This window comes from Cheilinus undulatus, linkage group 13, assembly GCF_018320785.1.
Source record: "Cheilinus undulatus linkage group 13, ASM1832078v1, whole genome shotgun sequence".
In the NCBI taxonomy this organism is placed as follows: domain Eukaryota; kingdom Metazoa; phylum Chordata; class Actinopteri; order Labriformes; family Labridae; genus Cheilinus; species Cheilinus undulatus.
Genome location: NC_054877.1, coordinates 7,887,968 through 7,915,575, shown reverse-complemented (window position 1 = coordinate 7,915,575; position 27,608 = coordinate 7,887,968). Strand labels below are relative to the sequence as shown.

At 39.2% G+C, this 27,608-nt stretch overlaps 1 protein-coding gene across 2 annotated transcripts; it reads left to right on the top strand.

The window, feature by feature from the left end:
• The first annotated feature begins 508 nt into the window (after nt 1-508).
• On the top strand, nt 509-24,593 carry slc39a6 (solute carrier family 39 member 6). Of its 2 annotated transcripts, none has more exons than XM_041802451.1 (12): nt 509-618; nt 2,700-2,898; nt 3,234-3,687; nt 4,086-4,242; nt 4,313-4,408; nt 4,612-4,781; nt 4,901-5,092; nt 5,573-5,657; nt 8,141-8,524; nt 12,249-12,329; nt 12,529-12,719; nt 18,411-24,593. In XM_041802451.1, exons 2-12 carry the CDS (start codon nt 2,702-2,704, stop codon nt 18,561-18,563), a joined length of 2,160 nt encoding a protein of 719 aa, XP_041658385.1. In that variant the 5' UTR covers nt 509-618; nt 2,700-2,701; the 3' UTR covers nt 18,564-24,593. The 2 variants fall into 2 exon arrangements, with proteins under 2 accessions (XP_041658385.1, XP_041658384.1); XM_041802450.1 differs by lacking the exon at nt 509-618 and adding an exon at nt 803-1,042.
• The last annotated feature ends 3,015 nt before the right edge of the window (nt 24,594-27,608 follow it).

The following is a 27,608-nucleotide window of genomic DNA, read 5'->3' as shown; positions in this document are numbered from 1 at the left end:
CAAAGTGAGGTACAATAATGAGATAATAAGCTGAACTAATTAGCTTTTAAGATAAATAATGATATTACTATTATTATGACATCATTTTTCAATGTTGTGATATACAAAATTATCATTTTGCAGTAAAAAATCTGAACAATGACGTCATGACATATTTTCATTATAATTCTGACTTTTGAATATTCAAATTAATATTTTTCTATCGAATAGTATTTTTTTTATATATCGTATTTGACTTTCTATTAAAAGTGACGAATTAATTTGGCATAATTTTGGCTTCTGGCTCATAGTTTAACTGTTTCTGTCAATTTTTTTACCTTTAATTTGAAGCACTATTTATAACGTTTATTTTAATCTCTAGTTTTTGGTTTTCATATAACCTTACATACAATTTAGCTTATATGGAAATAGTGTTTGAACAACGGTGTGTTTGCCCTCCTCCTTCACGCTGTGCAATCAAGCGTTGGGTCGTCACTCAGATATCCGATAGTCCCTGAATCCAACACTAACCACATCCTTCAGCCGTTTATACCGGACAGACACTGACGAAGACCAAGCGACACCGTCTACCCTTCATACATCGACCAGAGAGGAGAGGACACACCTTTAACATTGACTGTAAGTTATTATCACACATTTAAATTCTCGTTTTTGTCAGTTTTGATGGCCGGAGTGAAGATGAGGCATGTCGGCGGCAGAGGCTGGCTCCAGTTTCCGGGTTTGCCGTCTTTGTGCACACGGCACGGCGCCGAACGGGCTGGTGCAGAGCGCACAAACCCAACGTGTTACTGTTTACCTCCACTGTGGGCTTGTGTTTCTGTGCATACACGCGTGGCTGCTCCTTCAAAAGAAGGAATTTGTTGTTTATATGGCTCGATATTTATGTTTAACTTCGGTAGAGGCTCGTTGGCAGCACGAGGCCTGAGCCCGGGCCGCATCCACCTGGCAGATGCCATCTGCCAGCATCCTCCGACACATTTAACGATAAAACCTCAGCTAGCACGGTGGCTAACCCGCTAACTCTCTGTTATAAGCTAAAGAGGTGAGACAATTTAAACTTAAAATAACCCTGAATGCTAAAAACTAACCTTTACATTCATTTTAATGTATACTTACGAGCTGTGTGTTTAATTGAGCTAGCTATCTAACATCCGACACGGCTATTCGCGTCTTTCATTTGGACGAGCCGGTGTTACGATGTAAATGGTGATCATGTTGACTGATGGCTTTGAGATATATTTTTTAATATTTTGTCTCTCAAGATTAAACTTTTTTCTTTTACATTACGAAAAGTTTAAGTAGAGGCATTTGTTGGGATATTTCCTTTCATAACTTGTCTTGTTATACGATAATCACAGGTACATCCTGCCAAAAGTCGCTAGTGAACACGGACACTCTTTGAATCATAACACAAGCAGAATCCCATTTAGAAAACGGAGAAGTCGCATTTTTTTTTTACATTTTGAAGTGAAAGTAACATTAATACCACTGAACTTCTTTGAATATTTATTAACAAAAGACTGTTTTACAATTCGGCTTAACAATAATATTCAGGAAATATATATTTTTTAGATTCTCAGGCTGTTTCCATGTGTCTTCTTATTCCAGATCAGGTGTGTGAGCTGATATAGTTATATCAGAGTGAACCACATGGGTAATTGGTTTGTAATAGGGCTGAATGATATTGGAAGAAATAGACATTGCCAAAGGTTTTCTCTCTGCGATATATATTGCATTTTTTAAACTTAAAAAATATAAAGTAATACAATTAAATATAACCTGATAAATGAAGTGTCATTGGGCACATGTAAAACATTTAATTTTTTTGTTCTCATTGGACCTTTTTGTTATTTTGGATCTGAAATATCACACTGTGCAGCCTCTGACAGTGGCTCTGACATACAAACTGAGGATGAGTAGAGACAGAGCAGGTGGATGGAGTGACTTGTTTCATCAACAGCTCAACAAATAAACTCGCCACTTTGTTCCTTAAATGCCATCAACCATGTCTAATGACATTCAAAGTTAAGTTTAGCCGACATGAAAAGGCCCAGGATGCAACTAATGGTTAACCATATGCTTACAGGGGCAAAATGCTGTGACAGTCACGCTGCAGCGTACACATATAAGCTGTAAAATAAACAATCTGCATGTCCGTGCCGTGAAAAGCCCATTTATTTGCAAGCACTTGGATGAGGTGTCATTTATAGAGGGAATAAACTCATCTAGAATCAGCCCCCTGTAACTTAAGGTCTACCTAAATTGTCAGGATGAGGAAGCAGGGCCATCTGCAGCCTGATGTAAGGAGGAAACACACAGACTCTGCTATTCAGGGCTCACTTCTCTAGCTTCTAATGATGATTCCAGGCAGACTTAAATGCATGTTTGTCACAGAAATGAGAAAATGTGTAATTTTGGCTAAAATACAAAAGCACCCAAGCGGCCTCTGACTAGGTCACCAGACTATCGCACGCCCTTGAGATGTTATTGCTGTGCATGTACACATCACTATTGCAATAAAAATACAATCTATCATTCATTGCTGAGTGAATGAGAAAAATTATTTATACATTTGTTTTAGAAGTAAACATTTCTGAAAGTAATTTATTTCTATCTTGTTTGACTCTAAATAAACAAACACGTGTTCTGACATGTTAGCTTGTCATTGCGGTGTTGTAACCTTCTCGTTTCTTCGGCAGAGATGATGGATGAGGAGACGAGTCGGGCTGTCATGGCTTTGATGTTCTTACTCGTCATGACCTGGTCTGGGTCGGCAGGTTTGGAATGCACTACATCCACAACCGAGACGCACAGCGCGGGCCGTTTACTTTCTGCCGTGGTCGACTCCCAGAGAGCTGAGCAGAGTCAGAGACAACACCTGGAATCTCTTTTCAACAGGTGAGGTCCTTGAGTTACCATTAGTGCATTTTCATTACGTAACATTTACTAAAACTTCAAAGAAGACATTATTTCATGTGACATGATTACAGAAATAAAGCAAATAAAATCAGAAATTAAGAGACATCACTTGAAGTTTTTGATTTTTTTTAATCCCTGACATCTAGACAGCTGGTTGATGGTGAAAAAAAAATGATTTCATTCTCAAGTTTTTTTTCTTTAACAAAAATAAAGACCATGTTATTTTGAGAGGGAACTTGTTTTATTCCTGAAATGCTGATAACTGTTCTTGAATTGCTTGATGTGTAACCGTGATGTTTTATTAAATCCAACAGATATGGTGAAAACGGGACCATCTCTCTGGCCGGTCTGAAGCGTCTCTTACAGAATGTTGGTTTGGATCGAATCAGGACTGTAAGAGTGCAACATCACGAGCAAGCAGGCCACCATAATCATCATCATCAACATCATCATCACCACAAGGGCCACCATAACCACCATCCTCATGATGACAATCACGACCAGAGTGACAGGAAGCCGGAAACGCAGGAGGTCGGCTCCACGGTGGCATACAACGCTCAGCTGGTGGTCAAAGCAAATGATGACAGAAGACAAAGCCGCAGCCCCTCAGGGGGGGAAACGACCAGGCCGACTGCTGCAGGGCTGCTGTTTGAAAACCGGACAGAAGTGGCTGCAGTCAGCCGAGGAGGTCATTTACATCATGAACACGATAAAGACAAACACGTACACCAGGAGGTCCTAAACAACCGAAGCACGGATGCCATGGAGGTATGACATTAGCCTTGCATTTACAGCTGGATATTGATTACAGATGTTGTGTATTGGTGTCAAAATACTTGAATTTTACTGCCAAATGTTCTTTAGTATGGAGGAAATATTTAACTGAAAAGAAAATTGTCCAAATTAAAATGTGTGCAGATTAAGCAATGCCATATTTTCCCTCCTGATGTCTCTGTTTCCTGAACCTAAAATTATCCAATGCAACATGTTTCTAGTTTCGCTGCAGGAACTGAAAGCAAAATACGACAGGTGGATTCTCTGTAAAGATTTTCTCACCTTTGCTACAATATGAGAGTGTTACACTTTTATTTAACAGACAGTTTTGTTCAAAGGGATTGCAGTCTTTGGATTTTATTGCTGTTTTTTTTTTTTTTTTTTACTTCCAGTGTTTGAATGCCTCCAGTATCCTCGCCTCACACGGGATGTCGGTGGAAGGGGGCATGACCCTCAGAGACTTCAGCTTCCTCTGCCCTGCCCTCCTCAATCAGATCGACGGGGAAGCATGCATCCTGCACAGAGATGTTGAAAAACACGGGGAGAAAGGTAGGAGCCACTTGTCTATTAGAAAGTCAACAACAGAACTGATTTTTATTTAATGCCTTTTTATCTCTAGATCATAAGCATGCTCATGATCATCACAACCACGAGAAGTCGGACCATGACTTCAGTGAGCGCTCAGGTGGAGAAAATGGCAAAAGCATCACGATAGGTAAGATCAGAAATCTGAGATAAGACTTGAGCTACTTGTAGTTAGATAGAAAGATGGATGCATGAACTTGTTAATCCAAATTGTTGAACTGTGGTGTTACAGCTGCTGTTTATTGAAGCATATAAAGGAACTGAAGATTAAACTAACAGTAAATAAATTCTAAAAACAGAAGTTAGTTAAGCTGTTTGATCTTTGTGTTACAGCGTGGGTCGGAGGCTTCATCTCCATCACCATCATCAGCTTGCTGTCCCTGCTCGGTGTCGTCCTGATCCCACTCATGAACAGAGTGTTCTTCAAGTTCCTCCTCAGCTTTCTGGTGGCACTGGCTGTTGGGACACTGAGTGGAGACGCCTTCCTTCATCTCATCCCCCACGTGAGTCGGCCTGATGAAGAACATCCTGCTGCATACAAGTCCATTAATTTTTAAGTGTTTGCACTGTGGCTGGTTTTTCATCTTGTAAGTTTGTGCCCTTTTTTCTGTAAAAACTTCAGTCTCAGGGTACCCACCATCACCACCACGAGGATTCTGGGATGAATTTGGAGGGACATCACACCCATGAGATGCAAGAGGAAAATCTGGACCCTGTTTGGAAGGGTCTGACCGCTCTGAGCGGAGTCTACTTCATGTTTCTGATTGAACACTTCCTGACACTGGCAAAGATGTACAAAGAAAAGAAACAGAAGGTCAGAGTTTGGTTCTTCTGTGTTTAAGTTTTAAACTGTTGATAAATTAGTCTAAAAAGGTTTTTTTAGTCCTTGCTTCCCTTTTTCAGTGTTGTGGGAAATGATACTTTAAAACCTATAGCAATTTTCAGAGGAAATGCTACAGGTTTAAAGTATCAATTAAAGATATTCAGAAGCAAAGCTAAACATATTGAACAATTTCCATATGATACCTGTCGACATTATAACTTGAATTTGTGAATTTATTTCTAAAATGGACCACAAAATAATGAAAAATTGAATATTTGTTATTAAAAATTTGGTCTGGATTTTTGCCTTCATAGCGTAGCATTTCTTAAGCCATATATAGAGGAACGGGAAGTTCTATTCAACTGAAAATTTTGATTCCAGCAGTTACTTTCCACTCCCAAAACAGCTTCAAAAATGAATTAGGTGAATGCTTGTCTTTGGTTAATAACTTTTTGCTTGCTGTCCAAACAGGTCCAAAAGAAGTGGGATCAAAATGACAAAGCAGATCCAGAAAAGCAGCCTGCTCTGGAAGAAAACGACTTGAAGCCAACTGAAGGTGAGTGCGTTTGATCCCACACGCCCCGGTACAGGAGGCAGTGTCCCAGGTCTCTGTCCAAAGGTTCCGTTTAACAGGAATCTACTGGGGTCCAGACAGAATAGCTATGAACGGTTTAACCTGGAGGCGAGAGTATTTTGCCCAGCTCCTTAATGTCTTCTTCCAAATGCCTGTCCTGCTTCCTACACCCCTGAATAATATAGAATAGCCTAAATGAAAATTCACCAGTGTTCACATTTGTTAACGACAGCTACTCTCTCATGATCTGTGCATCCGATGATTGCTGGGAAAATGTTTAGAGATCTGAAAAAATGATCCCAAGGGCCTGTTATTATTTGTTTAGGCTAGAGCAACCTTTTAGAATCACATGTCAGTATCACGCACATCACCTGAGACCACATTACATCGAGGTGTGAAATAAGTCGTGATTCTGTACTTTAAATGCAGGTTGATTACTTTAATTGCAAATAAGCATGAGCATTGCATACAAATCATAATCATAAAGTAAATGCTCATTGGTTACAAGCAAAATCAAGGAAGGCTGGTTCAACATCATACATTTTCGAATTACAGTAATACTGGTTAGGGTGGAGGCTTCAGTGTGCTCTCGGCCATCCTAATTCCTGGTTCACTCTAGGTGTGAACTGGTTTCAGTTGATCAACTCCCTGGATCCCCCTCCTCTGCAGCAAAACCGTAGAACTGCCCAAAGTCTCCTTGACTACATCACTGTAGTCATACTGAGCTTTCACCCACACCCTTTGTCCAACTCGAAGTGGGACTTTTGGAGTTGGGCCCTCATCTTTAACCCCTAGGCTCCGCCCCACGTCTTGTGACACAAATGGGCGTTGGTTTAGCTCCTCTGAGGGTGGAGCTCTGCTTGCTCTATGGCTATCATTCAGAGCCTTGCCTATCTCTAGGGCCTTAGTGCTCCATTGTTTGTCGTTAGCATTCTTCGAGATCCATGCATTTACCAGAGCAATGGATCTTTCAGCAACTCCATTCGCATGCGGTGTGTAAGGTGGTGAGTAAACCCGCATAACCCCTTGTCTCTGGCACCACTGGTCTACCTGTGAGTTCTTGAAATGGGTACCGTTGCCTGTTCTCAGTTCTTTTGGTACCCCCAGGACACTGCAGACATGGTCCAGCATGCCAACAACACTGTTAGCATTAGCAACCACATAACCAGACATAGAGTCCACTGGCACTATGAGGTACTTCTCCCCCTTTTGTCAGTGACCCCCATGGGACCTGCAACGTCCGTACATACCGATCCCCATGGTACTTTGCTCTTAATGGTGAGTCCATCCACTCTCTGCCCCCTTCTCCCTGCATTGTATTGACCATCATCTTCCCATGGCTCAAAAGTACAGGCAGGATGTACACACTCACCGATGATTTGTACCTCCCTTTCTTTTGCTAAGGGCCCTCTAGCCTTACTTGTGCTTATCTGCAGTGACCCCCTGCACACTTCCTCTTTTTTCCTAACTGTCTCTCAGCAGCCCTGCTTGCTTCTACCTCAACTTCCTTCTTCTGTTGCACCTACACACTCACCACTTGTACAACGTAATGATTAAAGGCTTTCACAAAAATGCTTTAATGCTTATGAAATAGGATTACCAAATGCCCCTAAATCTATGCTATGTGATTATTAAATGCTTTGCTGCACAAGCTACTTTGATTACACTTAATGATTAATAAATGCTCTTCCTCTGCTACTCTGGACTGAAATCACTGTTCTGGCCCCCCCTTTTTTTAATCACTGCCTGCAGCACCGTTCTCTCTTCTACGGTGTCTGTGAGATGTCGCTTCCTGGTGAGGTCCTGTATTGAATCCCAGCATGAGGCCTATACCCCCAGTCTGGGTAACACCAGACCTGGGATGAAGGCCTGATGTTCGTCTAACCCGGATTTCCATGACATGAGCTACAGAACAAATAATATAAAAGGAATAATTCAACCATGAAACACTTGAAGAAGGCATTTGAAATCTCAACAATGTTTTCCTGGTTAAAGAAAAGTTGAAGAAACAAAAACACTGAATCTCTGCTGAGAGAAAAACATTTTGCAGATAATCAGGCATGTCTGCCTTTGCCGAATCTTAACTTATAAAGAAAAATTTAAAGCTTAAATTCTATTTGGCTGAAAGCTTTAGTAATAAAAAAGGAAAACTGATTAATCTCAGATTGATTTTCACTAACTTAAAGGGCGTTTTTAACACCAAGGATTTTTGATAGATGTGCAAATCTCACAATATTTTCTTGGCCAAAAGAAACTGCAGGTTTAAATGGCATTCAAAATAGAGTTCCATCTGCATAAAAATCCCAACTTCAAATATTCTGACCTCAGCGCCAAGTTTGAAAACAAAAAGGGGCTAAGAATGGATCCCTGAGGGACACCTTATCTTAACAGCTTAACGTCAAATAATCAGCAGTGTTTAGAGCACTAAAGTTTGGGATTTTTTTTATGTTGTAATCTTTCTCCAGATGTGGAGACCAATGGTGCTGGTATGTTTGGTGACCACTCAAGCAGCCTGCATGGCGGAGGAGTGGCCGAGGAGGAGCAGGTGATGCTGGCCCCGCAGGTGTCCAACGTCTCGCCGTCTGGTGCTGCTGCCTACACTGACGAAGACTGTGAAAACAAATGCCACTCGCATTTCCATGACACGGTGGGCCAAGCTGATAGCTTGCACCACCACCACCACGACTACCACCACATCCTGCACCACCACCACTCCCAGAACCACCACCCCCACAGCCACTCTCACTCCTACTCAGAGCAGCACTTCCAGGAGGCCGGCGTGGCCACGCTCGCCTGGATGGTGATCATGGGAGACGGACTGCACAACTTCAGTGATGGCCTGGCTATCGGTGAGTTATGTATTGTAACCGAGTTGGACAACCGAGTTAAACTACATTTTTCCCTTGTAGGCCATGACAGTTAGGTAACAGTAAATGTTCTGTATCAACTGGAAGAATTCTCAGAAACAGGAGATAAAAACCCCACAGAGCTGAAAACTAAACCCACATGTTTCCAACAGTCAGCTGACACCCAGGTCTCTGATCACACCCTCCCAAAAAACAAACAGCTGTTCACTTCCTCTGACAACATGTTATGTTTATGTTTTCTTTGGTTTTATCAAAACAGCTTTACAGGGAGGGTCTGTATTTAAAAACCTGGGTCCTATTTATCAGGTTAAAGTGTCTTCAGTGTGCAAAGTATTTTTTTCTTTGTATACAAGTTCAGCCTGCAGGAGTGAAACAGACTAATGATTATAAAAATGCCGTTATGGCTTCAACATTATCAATGATGGTTCAAAGTTTGTCTTCTAAAATTGTAAAGAGGATAAGGTGAGTGCTGCACAGAGTCAAAAACATTCAGATATAGGTCTGTCAAGGATAAGGGGAAAGAGGTTAAATTGCAAACAAATAAGTGACTGGGTTATTTGCAAAATCTATAATAAAAATGTCTATCAAAAGTCTCTAGAACCTCAGTGCTGTCCTGATGAAGACATTTCAGTTTTATTGCTCTTTTTTAAATAGCTTGGACAGAATTTCTTTTGCATATGTGTCTGCTAAAAGTTGTTTTTCTCACTGACGGGCCCAGATTATTATTCCAAGATCAAGTTTAGACCTTGCATGAATACTGATTAATACCCATTTCAGCCATTTGGATAGCTCAGTGCATACAGAGGAGGATCTGATATCCAAAAGCTCAGACTGCAGCTGGCGATGGTCTGTGATGCCTTCTTCCAAATAGGTTTGCTAATGTTGATGCAGCATGTATTGGATTGCATTAAAACCACCCCACCAGCTGTGATCTGCTCTAGTCTAGGGTTGAACAGTGTTCCTTTTTTTAATAAAACTTCCCAAAAATGTATCCTGGTATGCACTATATCTGCCATGTGTTTAAAAACCAGGTAAACGAAGTAGTTTGCATCGTGCACATGCAAGCACAGTGATCAGAGTACATGCCTCTACTCGCACTTCCTTAACTCCTAATAAAAATGCTTCAAGTTTTAGATAAAGGTTGAGGAGGTTTATTCCAGAGGCGTTGGAGGTGATTTAAAACTGGTCCCCAACGAGCTGATATATATATATGTATATATATATATTTATTTATTTATTTATTTTTTACCAGAATGACCAATCGATTGGCTAGTGCCTGAGTGCGATTTTGATCAACCAAGTTTTTCTTTGGTTGACTACAGGACTAAACATTTTCTATGTTTTGAATGGATAAAAATAGGCCGAAAATAATATTTATATTGGCTTTCTGCATCGGTAACCACCTCTGTTTAGTGGGGAGTTCACTGTGGTCTATGAGAAAAAAAGCCACAAGCTACTTTAGGGCCCAGAATGGCCAACAGGTACCTTTTGAATTCTGCTGCATATCCAATATCAAAGGCTAACATATGTTTAAATGTTTATAAAAACATCTTAATTGTCTGATATGTTGCTTTTAGTGTTGAACATTGAGATAACAGTACATTTAAGATCAAATTCCCATCACCATATAACCCCCAGACAGAGTAATAAACATGCTTTTAAACTTGTATTGCAGGGGAACCAGCAGTGCACATTTAACAGTTTGACTTTAAAGAGGACAATAGCGGTGTCCTGTAGCGCAAGAGTCAATTTAAGCAAGTCCTTTTAATTCCTGGCCCCCTTGTTTGACAAATTCACTTGGCATAATTAGCAGGAGTTCTGTCATCTCTTTAATAAATCTTCACACACACATGCAGTAGTGCTGCTGCATGAAACAGACAATCATTCATGAAGCTTTTATTAAAAACTTTTTCTCATTACACAGCACCATCTTCATTTTAGTAATTAAGACGACGCCTTTTCCTACCCTAGTCTACCAGTTAACAAGAATCATGGCTTTTTTTTGTCTGTCCAGTCTCACTCAGATGGATTGGAATTGATGGAAATAGGAGCTGGTTTTTCAGCTCCCAAGCTGCATTTCCTTTGCTACCATTTTGGAAAAAAAACAACAAAAAGGAAACAGAAATGACACGTTACTACTCCCTCATGAACTGTCATATTTAACTGAGTTGTCATTTCTTTGTAACCATTACCTCACAACGCTTACTCACTGGATAGCAGAGTGTGAATGCACGTACTAAATGCAGTCATCTTGGTGTCTGATGGATATTTTTGTGAGAGAGGAAGATGACTTTTAACCACAGTTGTTACATCACTCTGTACAAACACAACATTACACAGAATAAAACAGGAATTAAATCTCGCAGACTTGCCATACTATCACCCCCTTGTTCAATATTGTTTAAATAGGATATTTTCAATTGTTGACTCTTATCCCACACAATAGGCGTAAAACACTCAATAACTGTAATTAAATGAACTGAAAAACCATGATTTTGTATTGGAATTAAAAGTCTGAGCTCAGTAGAGACTGTAATCTCACTGTAAGAGCTGTTATGGAAACAGAAGTTAAAACATGGCGAGATGATTTTCTTATTCAAGTCTTGTTTTCAAGGCGATCATGATTGATAGTTAGACTGCTGTGTAATTGTCAAAGCCAAATACCTGCACCAACAAGGATGAGAATTACAGCAAACTGACTGTCTTACTTGAAGCAGCTTTTTCCACCAACACAACAGAGTTTATGAGCGTATAGTGGCACACCCCAGTGCAGCAGCACAATGCCAGCAGAGAAACATTCAGCAACAAAGGAGGATATTTGATTTTCCCAGGACTGAAATATACACCCTTTTGTAACAAAAGCAGCATAAACAGAAGTGCAGGACTACCTACATCATGCAATTTCTTGTTCTTAACTACCAAAACCCACATGCAAGCCCCCAAAATATCCCAGTTATCATATGTCGCCAACATATTTGCACTATTTAGACAGTGCCCTTTCACTTACAGCAGATTTTGGTTAAACAATCCTACTGAAGTACTTAAGTTTTTAAAGCTCTGGTTCATTGCTACTGATAATTACAATAGCCAATATTTGATTGTTTTAAAAATGCACCCCCAAAGTATTAGGTGTTACATTTTTTAACAATCTCATTGTTTAAGTGGGATCATGTAAACCAGTGGTTTACAAACCTTTTTTCCATTGAGCCCCCCCTTCACATACCTATGAAGAGCTGCCACACACAGAAAAAAGTGACATATTGGTGTCAAAAATACTCATAAATTTGAAATACTTTCATCGTTCGAAGCCAAACACAATAGCCCAAACCACAAGTGTTATTAGCAAAAGACCTTGGTATTAATTATTCATAAGGGTTTAATCATGATTTTAGGTAGTTTGAGTGAACCTAATTTGAACAACTACAGAGCAGACAGGCAGTCCCACACCCCTGAAATCTCTGGCGCCCCCCAAAGGGGGTCCCGTACCTCAGGTTGGGAACAAAGGAAGTAACCAATGGTTCTCCCTCTATCTTTTGCCGAGGTTTAAAAATCATGGATAGGAATTGGGGATTACAAATTTGCTAACTGAAATATTCAGATCATTTCATTATAACAAACAAAAATGCATCTATAACAGAGTTCTGGTGTTTTGTGTAATCATACTACAGTAGTGTTAATTATGTGTTTAAATTTTGTTATTTTGCAGGTGCTGCCTTCACTGAGGGTCTGTCCAGTGGTCTGAGCACGTCAGTGGCTGTTTTCTGTCACGAGTTGCCTCACGAGTTAGGTAAAGCATTTTATCACATTGTCTTTCAGCAGTAGAGTCATTAAATTTTGTTTAGTAGACTAACTTTTATATTGTAGATACTGGATTTAATGTTGCCAGTGATGACAATGATAAATATATAGAGCAAAGTTAAAGAACAATAAAGCACCAGATGATATAATATAAGTCTCTAGACTAAGCTGTGCTCTCTGTTTCCCAGGTGACTTTGCGGTTCTCCTTAAAGCTGGTATGACGGTGCGTCAGGCCATCCTCTATAATGTGCTGTCGGCCATGATGGCCTACCTGGGAATGGTGACGGGGATTCTTATTGGACACTATGCAGAGAACATCTCCATGTGGATATTCGCCCTGACAGCCGGACTCTTCATGTATGTGGCGCTAGTGGACATGGTGAGTCGACGCTTTCTTTCATGCACTGTAACGCACAACTAGTATGCCCATGCATGGAAATGAAAAGAATCTACCTGGAAGACACTACATTTATCTGGTGTAGTTACCTTTTCTCAATAGAGAAAAATCACAATATACATCACAGAAATGTCAGTTTTTCCAGTATGCATCAGCCTTAGTATTCAGGCAGAAGTTCAGAAATGTCTGAGAGTCAGGAGAACTGAAACTGCTCTTGTCCAGTCAGCTGCATCTGTTCTGTCGCCTCTCACTGGTGCTTCAGCTCGGCCTTCATGACCAGATGGCCTCTTCCTTCACATACAGACACAGAACAACACACCCACTGGTCTGCACGCACTTTTCTAAATCAGTCACATGTGGAACTTTTACACAAACAAAAAGTGAGCTGTCAAAAACTGCTGCTCTTAGAGCAAAAATTCTGATGTGTAATGCTGCCCCCTTGTGGCCACTGCTGTACCCTGCACTTTGTAAAACACACGTCACACTCCTCAGAATACAATTTTACAAGAACTTGAAAAACACATGCACTGGCAGTAAAAATATAAATAAAACTGGGAGCATACTGGAGTAATACTGGGTGCATAGACGGTTGTACTGTTAGGTAAATGAAGGCAGACGCCAGGGGCTTTATGCTCCCAGGAGCCTCAAGATTAGGGTATACAGGGAGGGCTGGCACTTTATTTGGGTTTATAGATGTCAATACATTTTCTACCAAAATATTGCAGATTTGCTTCAAAAGAACAATTGTGCAATTCAGACAAAGCTCCTAGTCTTGGTTTAAAGTATGATGAAGGTTATCATTAAGTCTCTGTAGTTTTTGACCACAGATCATTTAAATTATGGAGACTTGATCATTTTGATTCACATGGATAGGAGAGAACATTATGAAAACCATAGAGACATGTTGTAGATGTAAATAATGCCCAATACTGGGTATCTAAGACTTCTGTTTTTGTTGAATGATCTCAAAATGTTTTTATTTCTTCAAAGCATTGTTTTTTCAATTAAGCTTAAAAATATTGAGATGTGATTTTTTTTTTTTTTTTTTTATGAAGTCTGCTCAGCCTTTAACGTGACTTTATCCTGTAGTTCTCTGCCTTTATTACCTGATCAGAGATGCTTTAAACATGTTGTTCATTCACTATGATTTCTTTTAACTGAAAGTAGTCTTTGCCTGGGGCCTCCAAATTACTAAATATGCCACTGAGTGAATTATTAGGGCCCGAGCACCGAGTGGTGCGAGGACCTAATTGTTTTTGCTTGAGACGTGTAATTTTCCGTCATTGCGTGGACTTTTGAGGCCCTTAACTTATCTGAATTTGCAGGAAATTTTGCATGTACATCCGGTCTTGTGAAAATTTTGATATTTTTTGGGTCTCCAACATGAAAATTCAGAATTGCAAAAATAGCGCCTCCTACCAGTTTTCAAAGTTGAAGCTTCCTCGTTTGACTTTGTCGTAGATTCATCAAATTTTTGTGTGCAGGTGCGGCTTGGGGAGATCTACAAAAAAGCCTCTTGGGCCCACACTCTATCTCCAACAGGAAATCCACCATTTTGAATAAATATGCAAAAAAGAGGCTGTTTTTGGCCTTTTCCAGGGGTCATAACTGAATGAACTCATCCGAGGGATTTCATCCGATTGACTTGTACTTCGGCACAGAGCTAGAGGAGACATGGATGATGAAAAGTTATTTGGGGTTTTCTCATTAGTCGAAAGGTGTGGCTGTTGAAAAGCTTCATCATGTGATAAAGGTGGCTGGTGCTCACTAAAAAATTTCCATTTATTACAAGATTGGCCAAATCCTGCTGAAATTAGCCCAGGCACATCCCTCAAGGTTAGTATTACTCAAATCTGAAGCTCAAGAGTCCTTACCTAAAATGGTGTGGCCATGACAATTTTTCATTCGCCATGTAACAGGAAGTAGAATTATCTAGTTCTTACAAAACTTGTAAAGCCATGAAAGTTGGCAGGAAAATACTCAGTAGCAAAATGAGATGATTGATAGGATGAGTGTTGGGTGGGCGTGGCTTTTTGGCTCAGTGGCGCCCCCTATAATTTTTTGAAAATTCAGCCCCTGCAGCAGGTTTAACCTAAGATTTTGAAAATTCTTGAGCTTATAAATCATTTTAAGTTCTACAAAAAAGCCTCTTGGACCTATGCCGTAAAACAAACAGGAAGTCTGCAATTTTGATTTTTTTTTTTTTTTTGTCAAAAAGCAGCACATTCAGGGTCTAAATAGCAAACAACACATTACAGTTTTCTTCTGTCTATTTATCCATGAATATAAGCTAAATCAACAAATTGAGATGAGTTATGAAAGCACTGAATAAAATAATGAAACAAACTTGTATACATGTGTATCTCTGTATTTTATGTATCTATATCTGGTTATTTTACACATCTGTCGCCATGACAAAATATTAAAGGGATATTTCGGGATTTTTGAAGTTGGGTCGTATGAGGTGCTTGACTATAGCAGTAGCATTAGCCTCCAGTGATTTCTGTATAATTTGATCCTGTTGTTATTACGAGCTTGGAGAGAGCCGGCGCATAGCGGCTGTAGATGGGAACGTGTTGTCGGCATCAATTTACGAGTTTTACGATGAAATGGGCCAAGAAAATAAGTTGGCTCGCCTGTGCGCTGTGTTGAAAACGTACACAGCGCTTCATTTCTCCCAAAAAACCCCTCAGTGTCAGGTACTAATTTACGATGCAGTTTTCGCCATTTTGTATCCTTCCACCTCTGAAAACTGTTTACATCCGCCGGTCAGCTGTGTGGATCTGCTGTGTAGCGGGGTCAAGCATCGGTTACTACAACACGTTTTTTAATTCACTTTTTTGCAGATTCAGAAGATGCCGCATACTTGCATTAATCCAGGCTGGTCAAACAAGCACACCTCCTGGACACCATACAGATTTCACCATATTCCGCTATGTGACATCGTTCTTCGCCAACTTTGGCTTGAATATGGATATAAACACCCCACCTTCTGCACTGAAAGGTTTATTGCAGTGCCCATTTTACCAAGCAGGACTGTTTAAAAGGACTACCAAAACACAAGCATAGGTTGAAGAGCTCCGCTGTACCTACACTTCAGGTAAACACTACTTACCGATATAAACATTTAAAACACACAACCAAACACTCGCACATTTACAGGCAAATCCATTGCAAAGCCCAAGCCACGAAGCACAGCTTCCTGATGCCCTACAGTCAACTCCAAAGATGTGGTATTTCACAGAAATGGGTGGGCCTGTGTGACATATGATTTTAGTGCATTTTCCCCTCCAATAGCTGACACATTGTTTTCGTAAGGTAATTGTGCCGACTGTAGCTTGTACAAGCTATTAGAGGGAAAGGCGACAGTCATAAGCTTACCTGGATGACAAATTTCCATTCGGCCCTTCTGGTCGGGGTCTGTTTTTCCAATTTATCTTCAGAAAGTTGAAGAAGGTCCAGCGTTTAGTAAGGCAGGGAATTCTGGATGGAGTGTGATGCAGACTGCAGGCGTCTGTGAGCCGCTATCCTCTGATTCAATAATGTCCTGAAGAAGTGTCAGCTAAGTCCCACTCATGACAACAGTAGCTCTCCGAGTGGGTTTGCATTTTCCACACCTACACCACCAGATAACTGGAGATCTCTCCTGCTCTAAACTTTTGACTGAAGGTTCTCTGGTCTCTTTTTCAGCCCACTTTATAAGTCTGGTCTGTATCCATCTGTACAAGTTCTTCTTCAGTGTACTCCGGTTCATACAAATATCCTCTTGTATCCACAGTGAACAGCACATCATCATCACTCGTGTCGAAATCGCTCATGCTATCATTGTTTTAGCTTGATGTGGTGTTGTTATTTCTGTAGAGCACAGCAGACCCATACAGCTGACCGGCGGATGTAAACAGTTTTCGGAGGCGAAAGGATACAAAATGGCGGAAGCTGCATCGTAAATTAGTACCTGACACGGAGGGGTTTTTTGGGAGAAATGAAGTGCTGTGAATGTTTTCGACACAGCGCACAGGCGAGCCAACTTATTTTCTTGGCCCATTTTATTGTAGAACACATTAATTTATGCGACAACACGTTCCCATCTACAGCCGCTATACACCGGCTCTCTCCAAGCTGGTAATAACAACAGGATCAAATTACACAGAAATCACTGGAAGCTAATGCTACTACTATAGTCAAGCACCTTATACGACCCAACTTCAAAAATCCCAAAATATCCCTTTAAAGGTCATGAAAAAGAAAGAAGGTAGGGGTAACTAAAGGAATGGAAGAAATATCATCAAAAATTAATGATTTAGAGAGAGCAACAGTCTGGATATAAAACAGTTAGGTTTATTATAAAGTATTTGTACGCATGATCTTTTAGACTGTGATCAAGTGTTCCATGTATGCAGAGACAATTCTGAATCCCGTGTTTCAATCTTGTCATCATATTAATCTAACCCCTTTGACAGCTTCAGGCTGCTTCGAGTACAGGTCAGTACATTCAGTGAAACACTAGATGGCAGCAAAGACCACGTTATTGTTCCTGTGCCTGATGCTGTGAATGTGAAGACACAGGGACTTGGACAGGGTCACAATGTTGGGAAGACATTGGAGTATCACTTACGAGTGGATTTATTTGACTGGGACTACCGTCAATTAAAAAAAACATTAATGTTAGGATGAAATATATTTTTTTATTGAAAAATGGGATTTTTGCTTAGTCTGTCTGCTGTTTTCTCAGTGAGTTTTGAACCTAGACTGACAAAAGAGATACTGCTGGAATCTGAGGAGTGTCTGCTTTCATTTGAGGGGTCGTTTCTGTCACAGGCATGAAATATAAGTTACTGAGGGTGCTTGGTTTGCAGGAAAGTACTGTTTGTATCTGTCTGTTCATCCATGAATACAATATAAAATAAACTGAGAGGAAATATCTAAGAAGTGAGGAAAATAATGAAACAAACTTGCACACATCTGTATATAATCAACAGTTAATGCTTTCAGCCACTCAGTCATTTTTCTCCTGTGGAGTGAGCGTGAACAAGAGGAAGAGGGAGTGAGGCTGCAAGCATGCAAAAGAGAAAGAGAGAGAGAGAGTAACTGAGCCAAGCAGAGCAGAAAGAGGAGCTGTGAAGTTGACATTCAGTGATTTGTTCATTTTTTGGAGTTCCAAATTTTCAGGGCTCATGCCTCATGCTCATTTGGTTTTACTGCCGAAGTAATGGCAAGTTTTGGAAATTAATGAGGAGGATCCCCCTCTGTTTCTGTGAAACTGTGAGTGTTGCAAAACCCACAAACCCCATGGGAGCAGCGCACCTTGTTGCTGGTGCTTGACGGTTGCTGCACATCCTGACATGCAACGGGTTGCGAGGGCCCATCATTGCTGCTTGTAGCTTTTATTATTAAATTATTCTTTTAATTTATCTAATAAAATAATAAATAAATATAAAAATATATAGTAATTAAATAATATTGATAATATATTAAATAATAATTAAATTAAAATATTAATAATTATAATTATTAATACAATAAATAACAAATAAATATTAAATTTAATTTTTAGGAATTATTAAAGATTATAGAGGCTCTGTAAATGGAGTTGTGCAGTCAGGTTTTCTTCTCATAGGGCTTTAATTTACTCTTTAATGCTCAGATATCACATGTATTTTGTTTTTCTGCCAGGTGCCTGAGATGTTACACAACAACGCCGGTGACCACGGCTTCAGCCACTGTGGCTTCTTCCTCCTGCAGAACGCTGGCATCCTGCTGGGCTTCTGCATCATGCTGCTAATCGCAATTTTTGAGCACAAAATTCAGCTGGACCTGGGCTACTGAAGGAGAGTTCAATCCTGCGTTTCAGCGTCTACGTCAGAGGTGTGGTGTGTTTTTATGTGTTGTCGGTCCATCACCTTGACTTAGTTTGTATTCTCACTAAAAGACACATCAGCTGAGACTCGGATGCCAAACTAAAGGTCAAAATCCCAGAGCTTCTGATGCTCATGTTCCTGCTGCTCAGACTGAAGTTAGATGGAAAAGTTAAAAGCAAGAGGTAGTTTATTTTTGTTTTGGGTTATGGTTAAAAACTTTCTGACCAACTCTTGAGAAACAGAGCCTAAAATAACACAGAACCCCCATCCAGAATGCTCTTAATGAAAAAAAAAAATACTCCTTACAATTTACATGATATAAACATTGTGCAGTTTTCCACCCACCAAAACTTTTTGCCTTCACATTTGATGCAGTTATTTCCCCGCTTATGTCTGATTTTAATCATTATTTTGACCTAAATCAGAAGTGTTCTTGCTGCTAAGTTAAACCAGATCAGTATTTCGTTAACCTAAAGTGCCAAAAAAGTGCAAAGGTTAGAACAACAGCATGCTGGGTAAAGTCCTTCTGTCACTACTGTGCACTGTTGTATGTTGAGGGTTGTGACTAAAGATTACTTGATATTTTTATTAATCCATGCACTCTTAAGTAAAGAGGTAAACTGCTGTGAACATGCTGAGAAATGTCTGCAAGGTTTCCATCAGACACTCTCAGAGAAGGAAACAACAAAACTGACTATTTTAAAGGCGGAGCCTCTAGTTTTGGCATATTTGCTGGAAAATGAGTTCCAATCTTTATCCTAATAATTCCATTTTAGTTTCTTTGTATTGGATGTACTGCAAAGTGTATTTATGCTTTTTACAACAGTGAAAGTTAAGCCTGGTTTTAACTCCTTTGTTGAATCTATGCCATAATCACGCTGTAGTGACCTCCGCTGTCATTAGCATGTAGCATAAAGCGTTCATGTGCTTCTGCAATACTCTGCCAGAAACACTGCTTGGCCTTTGAATTTCTGTTCAGGTCCTGGCAAATGTTCTGCCTGTTTATGAACAGTAAAACCACAGAGACTAAAACTGAACCTAGTGTGTGAGATTCAAAGCTGACGGATACTGAGCTGCAGTTGATTAAACTGTTACTGCAAAGAAGAAAAGAGTGGAGACGGCAGAGGAGATGGAACGTATGGCGACTGAATCACAACAGATGAGGGAATTTCTTTCAGCCACCAAAAGAGACTTAGATGGAGATACATTTGTTTCCTTGGTTAATCATCTGCTCTGACAGGGTCAAAATTAGATGTGCAAGTATGACGGGTTAGCTCAGCTGGTAGAGCAGGTGCCTGTTAGTGCATATATATATTTTTTTAAATCACAATTACAGATTAATTAAGGGTGGTGTATTAGGGCCACCCTAAATGATTAAAAAAAAACTTGAAATTTTAAGATTTAAGATGTATATTTACGGGAAACTAAACTCAATATTTTAGAGTTTAAAAGTCATACATTCATAAGAACAGCTCAAAAATTTACAACTAAAAAGCATAAATTTGATGTGAATGTCATAAATTTACAACATTGTAAAGTGTTAAATTTAGTAACCCCAGTTTACAGAAATGATAATCTGTTGATTTTGGGCTAAATTCTCAAGTATTTCATTATAGATCAATCACAGTAAAAAGTAATGGGTTAGGCTCTCTTGTGAGTGTGCATTGAAATGAAAACTGCTTAATCTGGTCTGAATTAATTCTATTCAATCAGCTGTTCTCGACTTTATAATTTCAAAAATTTGTAGTTTTAGTTCATGTAAATGCACAACTTCTTAAACATGATAATTATGTTTTGCCCAGAAAATTAAAAGATCCTCTTTAATTAAAAAAAAAAATAGAATTTGTGTACTCTGATGTCAAAATAATAAATACTTCATACACATATCTTTTGGCATGTAACTATTAAGTAAGTAGTCCTATTATGTTATGATTTTGTTGATGAAAACAATTAGAATTGATGTTTAATTTTCAAGTGCGTCCTGGATAGGCTTAGCTTTTCTAGGTTATGAGTAGGAGGGAACCCGTGTGCTACGGCATAGATTCAATGCTGAAGTTTAAACCAGGCTTTAGGGAAATGCTATAAAGAGAAAGATCTGCTTTATGTAATGTAACTGAGAACAAAATGTTTATCAGGACAACAAAGAAAGTGTTAACCAGTGCTGTTTAGTTCACCAGGGAGGATGAACACCACCGACTTCCTCAGAAGAAATCTGTCCTCTAAATGATCTGCTTATTCTCTGCCATCAAAAAAGCTGCTATCATCTGGTGGCCTTAAAGGTGAGCTGTAGTGTGCTTAAACCTGGCCCTGTTTCTACATGAGGATGTAAGTAAATGACTAAACGGTGCAGAAAGGTGCTCTCGTGGTTTGCTTCTTCTTGCAGGAGTGACACAGACTTAAATGGCTGCAGTGTTGTTAGTGTTGCAGTGCACATTAGAAAAGTAAAGGGACATTAGTCACTAGTTCATCAATTATAGATGAAATAGATGATAAAAAAAATTCAAAGTTTGCATACGTTTAGTTGCAAACAAACAATATGTGCAGGATTCAAAGGAAGGAAATGTCACCTGTGAAGTGCACTGTGAACCAAAATACTTTATTTGTGTGGAAATTATAAACAAGAATGCACAGCGTGTTATTCATTACTGCTGTTATGCAGCATCTCTTTGCTTTTAGTCAGAAATTTCAGTAAATTTGAGTAAATTACAGACTTTCCTTATTCTGTGGGAATGTTTGAGAACAAACATTGAAGTCAGAGGTCATTCATAAGTGATCAGAAATCCCCCGGTGAGACTAATCCTTTGTGAACAGAGCTTAATACTCTGGATTATCTTAGATTGGCAACATTGACTTGTGTTTTAACATTGTAAATTGGGACCAGAATATAATCTTTGTTAAAACAACTCCAGTAATGGCAACAGTCAGGTTTTTTGAGGTAAATTTACAGCTTTTGTCAAAAGAGCAACAGTATAGTAGTGTCCTATAATCATCAGAGGAACCTTTTTTGCCACTAAGAAAAATTATTTGATTCAGTCGGTTATAAAAACATCAACTTCTAGTGGATGTAACTCGACTTCATTGCAACCATTGCAGCCTTTTTCGCTGCTGCAGGCTAAAGAAACCAACCAGAGCATTTCTAAAAGCCTTGGACTTTTTAATCCTTAAGGGCCAAGTTTTAGAAAATTCAGATTTTACCTTTTGTTGAGGAGACAAAGATAAATACTGGTGCCAAATACACTGACAAGAAGTTTTCTACTAAAAGGTCAACCAATAAGCTGATAAACGGAAGAAGGCATCAAGCCACTTTGGAAAAATATGTTTAAAGGCAGAAAGTTGTTAGAGTTTTTACTGTGTGACCTTTTTTTAATCTTTTTGTTTGTTTGTTTGTTTTTCCAACAATATCAGCAGGAAATCCGTCCATACATTATGCTAAACTGATGAAGGAACTTATGTTAAAGTGTCTGTTACACTCTAAGTGTCAAACTTTCCCTGTTACAAAAAGTAAAATAATCAGCTTCATGTGTTGTCATATATTAGACACCTCTACTGAGAGGAGAAAAGAGTTAAAGCCAAGATTTGTTTATCACAAGGGGTTCCCAACTATTTTGGCATGTAAAAATGTCCATTGATAAACTAAGAAGTCTTATTTGTTTTCCTTATTTGCTGCTTTAATTGAGAACTGCTCTCGGCAGTAAGGAAATATCCAGATTTCTAATTTTCTGTGATTGAACAATGCTAGAATCCCCCCTTGTTTCCAGTGTTGGTGCTAAGCTCAGCTAAATCGGCTATAAGCTCTGAATCTTTTGTCTCTCTGAGGTGAAAAAAGAAATATTTTTGTCATATCTGGAGCCAAAACATTCCTTGTGAAAGTGTTCATCTGTCCTGATAAACCTTTCAAGGTTGTCAAAATTTTTGACTCTCTAATACCAATATTTCTGATAGCCCCTGCTTGAAACGATACAATATCCATTCATGTTTGCACTCAAAGTTGTGTTGAGTTTCAGAAGCATTGAGACTTTTGACAATCTCAATCCTTCCTGTTATGTTGTCTCTCTGTGAAATGAGAGTTTGAGCCTGTCAGGGGAAAAAAAACTTACAGTAGAGATCATTTGTCTGGCTACACCCCAGCCATTACAGCATGTGTCTGATTAAAGTTAAATTCTGGAGTCGTCTGGCACCCACATACAAAAAAAAGATCAAATATTTAAGGAAATGACTTGTTCTGAGCTATTTTTTTAGCTTTAAAAGCCACAGAGGCATCCACAGTCTGACCTGCTTTTATCAACATTATGATAACAAAATAAACCTCAGCAGGTCAACTATTTGCTGTATTTTCCCTTTATTTTCTCTGTTTTGATTGTTGCAGCTAAAAAATTAAAGAGGCAGCTCAGCATGAGTCTTTGTTACATTATTCCTACCATTTTGTTTTTTTATGTGGGCTTTAATTCCAAAAATGTCCATCAGGAGCTGGATTTGAATTGTTTTCCATGTTTTTTATCACTGTGTTTAAGATGCTGCTCTGATGTCTAGGTCAAGCAAAGTTTCTTTAGGAAAACAACATAAAAATCTGAACCTCACATCTCATGTAAGATATTATAGGTCCTGTGTAACTATATGTATGTCTATGTGTTTCATTAGTTTCAGATCTGAATAATATGAGTCTTTTACATTATGGTAAAAAAAAACCAAAATAATCTCATCACAAACTAAAAAATGTTACTGACCTCAAAAAGAGGAAACGGATTGAATGTCTTGTCTTGAAGAAATCTTTGAAATCTGTTTTTGTCTGGAACCGCAGGAGGTGGATTCGATCATTAAAACACCTCATTGTACACCAAACAGGACTGAGATAAATACTCAAAATTTCAACTGTTTGATTAACTTTAAATGTTCAACTTTGACTGGAAATGTTTTGAGCTGTTTACTTGATATTGATCATTTTTGAGGTTGGTTTGATTTGGTAAAGATGTTTTGATAACAGAGCTGTAGAGAGGGGAAATGTGGAGGGAGCCGGGGGCATAGTGCACAAGATAGCATCAGGATTGCGAGTCACTCTTCCCAACCCCACGTTGTCTTTAACTGAGGAGTCTTTCCAATTAAAGCTGCACTCCACAGGCTTTATTTTACTTAGCAGTATACCACAGTTTTCTCTAAATACAGAATTATAACCTTGTGAGGGGAACAAAGATGGTAAGCGTGGTATCACCAGGCTGGTCTGTGCAGCCATGTATCATTGCACATGGTGCACAGTGAAGCTGATGCTTACAGTGAGCAATAAATGGTTGGAAAAGACATTAGTCATGATGGTGCATTTTAGTATTTGATACTGGCGTTTTAGCGACTGGAATATAGAGACACAGCCCACTTGTTGATGAGAAATGGGTTGAAAGTGTGTTATACACAGAATCTTATGTTTGAAGATTACCAGCACATTTAAAGACTCCCTTATCACTTATTGAGATATTTCCTGCACAATCTGCAGGGTAAATATGTTGACTGATATTTTGTGGTGGTTTTGATTGATTATCTGCCAGTTTGTCCAGCAGGGGGTACTGTGGCCCCATAGTTTTGAACACTCTTGGCACAGAGCAGCACACCAAACAGTGTCACTGCTGAAAAGTACCTTTTAAAGTAGCTAGTAGTCTTACGGGATTGGAATTGTTTCAAAATCAACAGAAAAACCTTTTGATTTTTTAATCCAGCTAAAAAGAAAGCTGGTTTATTTTCACCATTTCTAAAATTCTGTCTCACACATTATCCTCTGTTTGTAAACACAATGGCTTGACGTGGTCGTTTTTGATGAGTGAAACTTTTAGCAGCCTCAGAAGTGATCAAGTTCAGTTAACTCCTCAAAAAAGGAAAAAAAGAGCAAAATCAACCTTTGAATTAAAACTGTCAGAAAAGGTTAATCTGTTTTTTTGTCAGTGTAATGAATGTGCAGCAACGTCTGCAGATGTGAAGTTGACTCCCTTTACTTTGACATTCCTGAACAACAATAAATTTGTTCACCTTCATGCAACTCCTCCTGACTCTTTATTTCTCACCTAACACATTTCTGTGCTTCATTGCTCATCTCAAACAGTATTCCTATAAGTGAACTCTCAGCCCATTGATGCAGATGTAATACCATACAAAGTTCAATCTCATACTGCTAGCCCACTCTATCGTTAGTGGTAAAGCTCATTATCTTACTTGAGCTGACGAAATAGGTTCATCTGGTTTCATATCACTCACTTAGCCGTGCTGCTGAGCAATACTTTCATGTTTTAATTCTTCTTACTGTAGCTCTAGTATTTCAGTGTACTTTTAACAGCAGATAAGTTAGAACTACATTTACACTGATGCTTCTTCATGTTAGCAGTCTTAACAACAGCTTTCCTCTTATAAATTCTTTGGCATTTACATTTTAAGTTCAACATGCAGGTGACCATCTTTAAGCACATTTTACATATTGTTAGCCTCATGGCATAATTGCCAGTCATTTTTTGGCCAAACTGTGATATCTGCCTAACTCTGCTGATTCATTGTGCCTTATTGCCTATAACCTCAGCCAATCAGAGTGCTTGTTACAGTCCGTAATCATTACATGCCTGTCATCTAATAAATTAATCATAATCTTTATTATCTATTAAGTCACTTTTATTTATCTAGTTGTTGTTGTTGTGGCTTATCTTCTTTAAGAAATTCAACTAATTGGATAGAAATTTGTACCTCTCGTATATTGTAAATTGTACAAAAAATTCAGTAGATACACACGTAGCCAAAATGTTGGTACCCCTCTGTTAATGAAAGAAAAACCCACAATGGTCACAGAAATAACTTGAATCTGACAAAAGTAATAATAAATAAACATTCAATGAAATTAACCAATGAAAATCAGACATTGCTTTTGAGCTGTGGTTCAACAGATTTAAAAAAAACCCCAACAAACTCATGAGACAGGCCTGGACAAAAATGATGGTAGCCCTAGAAAAGATTGAAAATAATGTGACCATAGGGACATGTTCAACCAAGGTGTGTCCTCTAATTAGCATCACAGGTGTCTACAAACTTGTAATCAGTAAGTCGGCTTATTTAAAGGGTGACAAGTAGTCACTGTGCTGTTTGGTGACATGGTGTGTACCACACTAAACATGGACCAGAGGAAGCGAAGGAGAGAGTTGTCTTAGGAGATTAGAAAGAAAATTATAGACAAGCACGTTAAAGGTAAAGGCTATAAGACCATCTCCAAGCAGCTTGACGTTCCTGTGACTACAGTTGCACATATTATTCAGAAATTTAAGATCCACGGGACTGTAGCCAACTTCCCTGGACGTGGCCACAGGAGGAAAACTGATGACAAATCGAAGAGATGGATAATACGAATGGTAACAAAAGAGGCCAGAACAACCTCCAAAGACATTAAAGGTGAACTCCAAGGTGAAGGTACATCAGTGTCAGATCACACCATCCGTTGTTGTTTGAGCCAAAGTGGACTTCATGAGAGACGACCAAGGAGGACACCACTGTTGAAAACAAATCATAAAAAAGCGAGACTAGAATTTGCCAAACTTCATGTTGACAAGCCACAAAGCCTCTGGGAGAATGTCCTATGGACACACGAGACAAAACTGGAACTTTTTGGCAAGGCACATCAGCTCTATGTTCACAGACGCAAAAATGAAGCATACCAAGAAAAGAACACTGTCTCTACTATGAAACATGGAGGAGGGTCTGTTATGTTCTGGGGCTGTTTTGCTGCATCTGGCACAGGGTGTCTTGAATCTGTGCAGGGTACAATGAAATCTCAAGACAATCAAGGTATTCTAGAGAGAAATGTGCTGCCCAGTGTCAGAAAGCTTGGTCTCAGTCGCAGGTCATGGGTCTTGCAACAGGATGATGACCCAGAACACACAGCTAAAAACAACCAAGAATGGCTAAGAGCAAAACATTGGACCATTCTGAAGTGGCCTTCTATGAGCCCTGATCTAAATCCTATTGAACATCTGTGGAAGGAGCTGAAACATGCCGTCTGGAGAAGGCACCCTTCAAACCTGAGACAACTGGAGCAGTTTGCTCATGAGGAGTGGGCCAAAATACCTGCTGAGAGGTGCAGAAGTCTCACTGAAAGCTACAGAAATTGTTTGATTGCAGTGATTGCCTCAAAATGTTGTGCAACAAGATATTAAGTTAAGGGTACCATCATTTTTGTCCAGGCCTGTCTCATGAGTTTGTTTTTTAAAATAATTCTGTTGAACCACAATTCAAAAGCAATGTCTGATTTTCATTGGTTAATTTTCATTGAATTTTTATTTATTATTACTTTTGTCAGATTCAAGTTATTTCTGTGACCATTGTTGGTTTTTCTTTCATTAACAGAGGGGTACCAACAATTTTGTCCATGTGTGTATCTGCATTTAGAGTAAAGCTGAGCTGACATGTATAGTGAAACCTTCCGGGAGCTTTCCAAAACAAAAGCATTATGCACAAACGAAGGGAGTTTCTCCAAATTCTAATTGTCTTTACCTGCAACATTTTGTACCATGTGGAATACTATGTGTAGTTTGGGGAACAGCTGTGTTAAATGTTTTAGCTTGTGGCCTTCATCAGGGTCGTCAAGAAACAGATTCCAAACATATTCTACCGATGTGAACGCACATATTGGCAACAAGGTAAGTATGGCTCTCTATTTCTCATTTCCTGTCTGTTTTTACCAATAACTGCTAGTAGTGCAAGGAAAAAAATGCACGAGACCTCAAATCTCAGTATTCTGTGTGTGTGAGGTGCAGGGTCTCTCAGCATGTGTGATGCAGCCCTCTACCAGTCTGAAAGGGTCAGCATCGGGATGGGGAGGAGCGCTCTGGACAAGTGACATCACACTACCAGTACGGACCAAAACGTGGCAGCCTCCTGGTGAGTTTTTGAGCTCATATTTACTCAAAATGCAGATATCTATTTTCTTTTTGTTTAATATAAACAGGAGAGATAAAAATATCTATCCAATCAGGTGAATTAGTCTGATCATGCAGGGTTC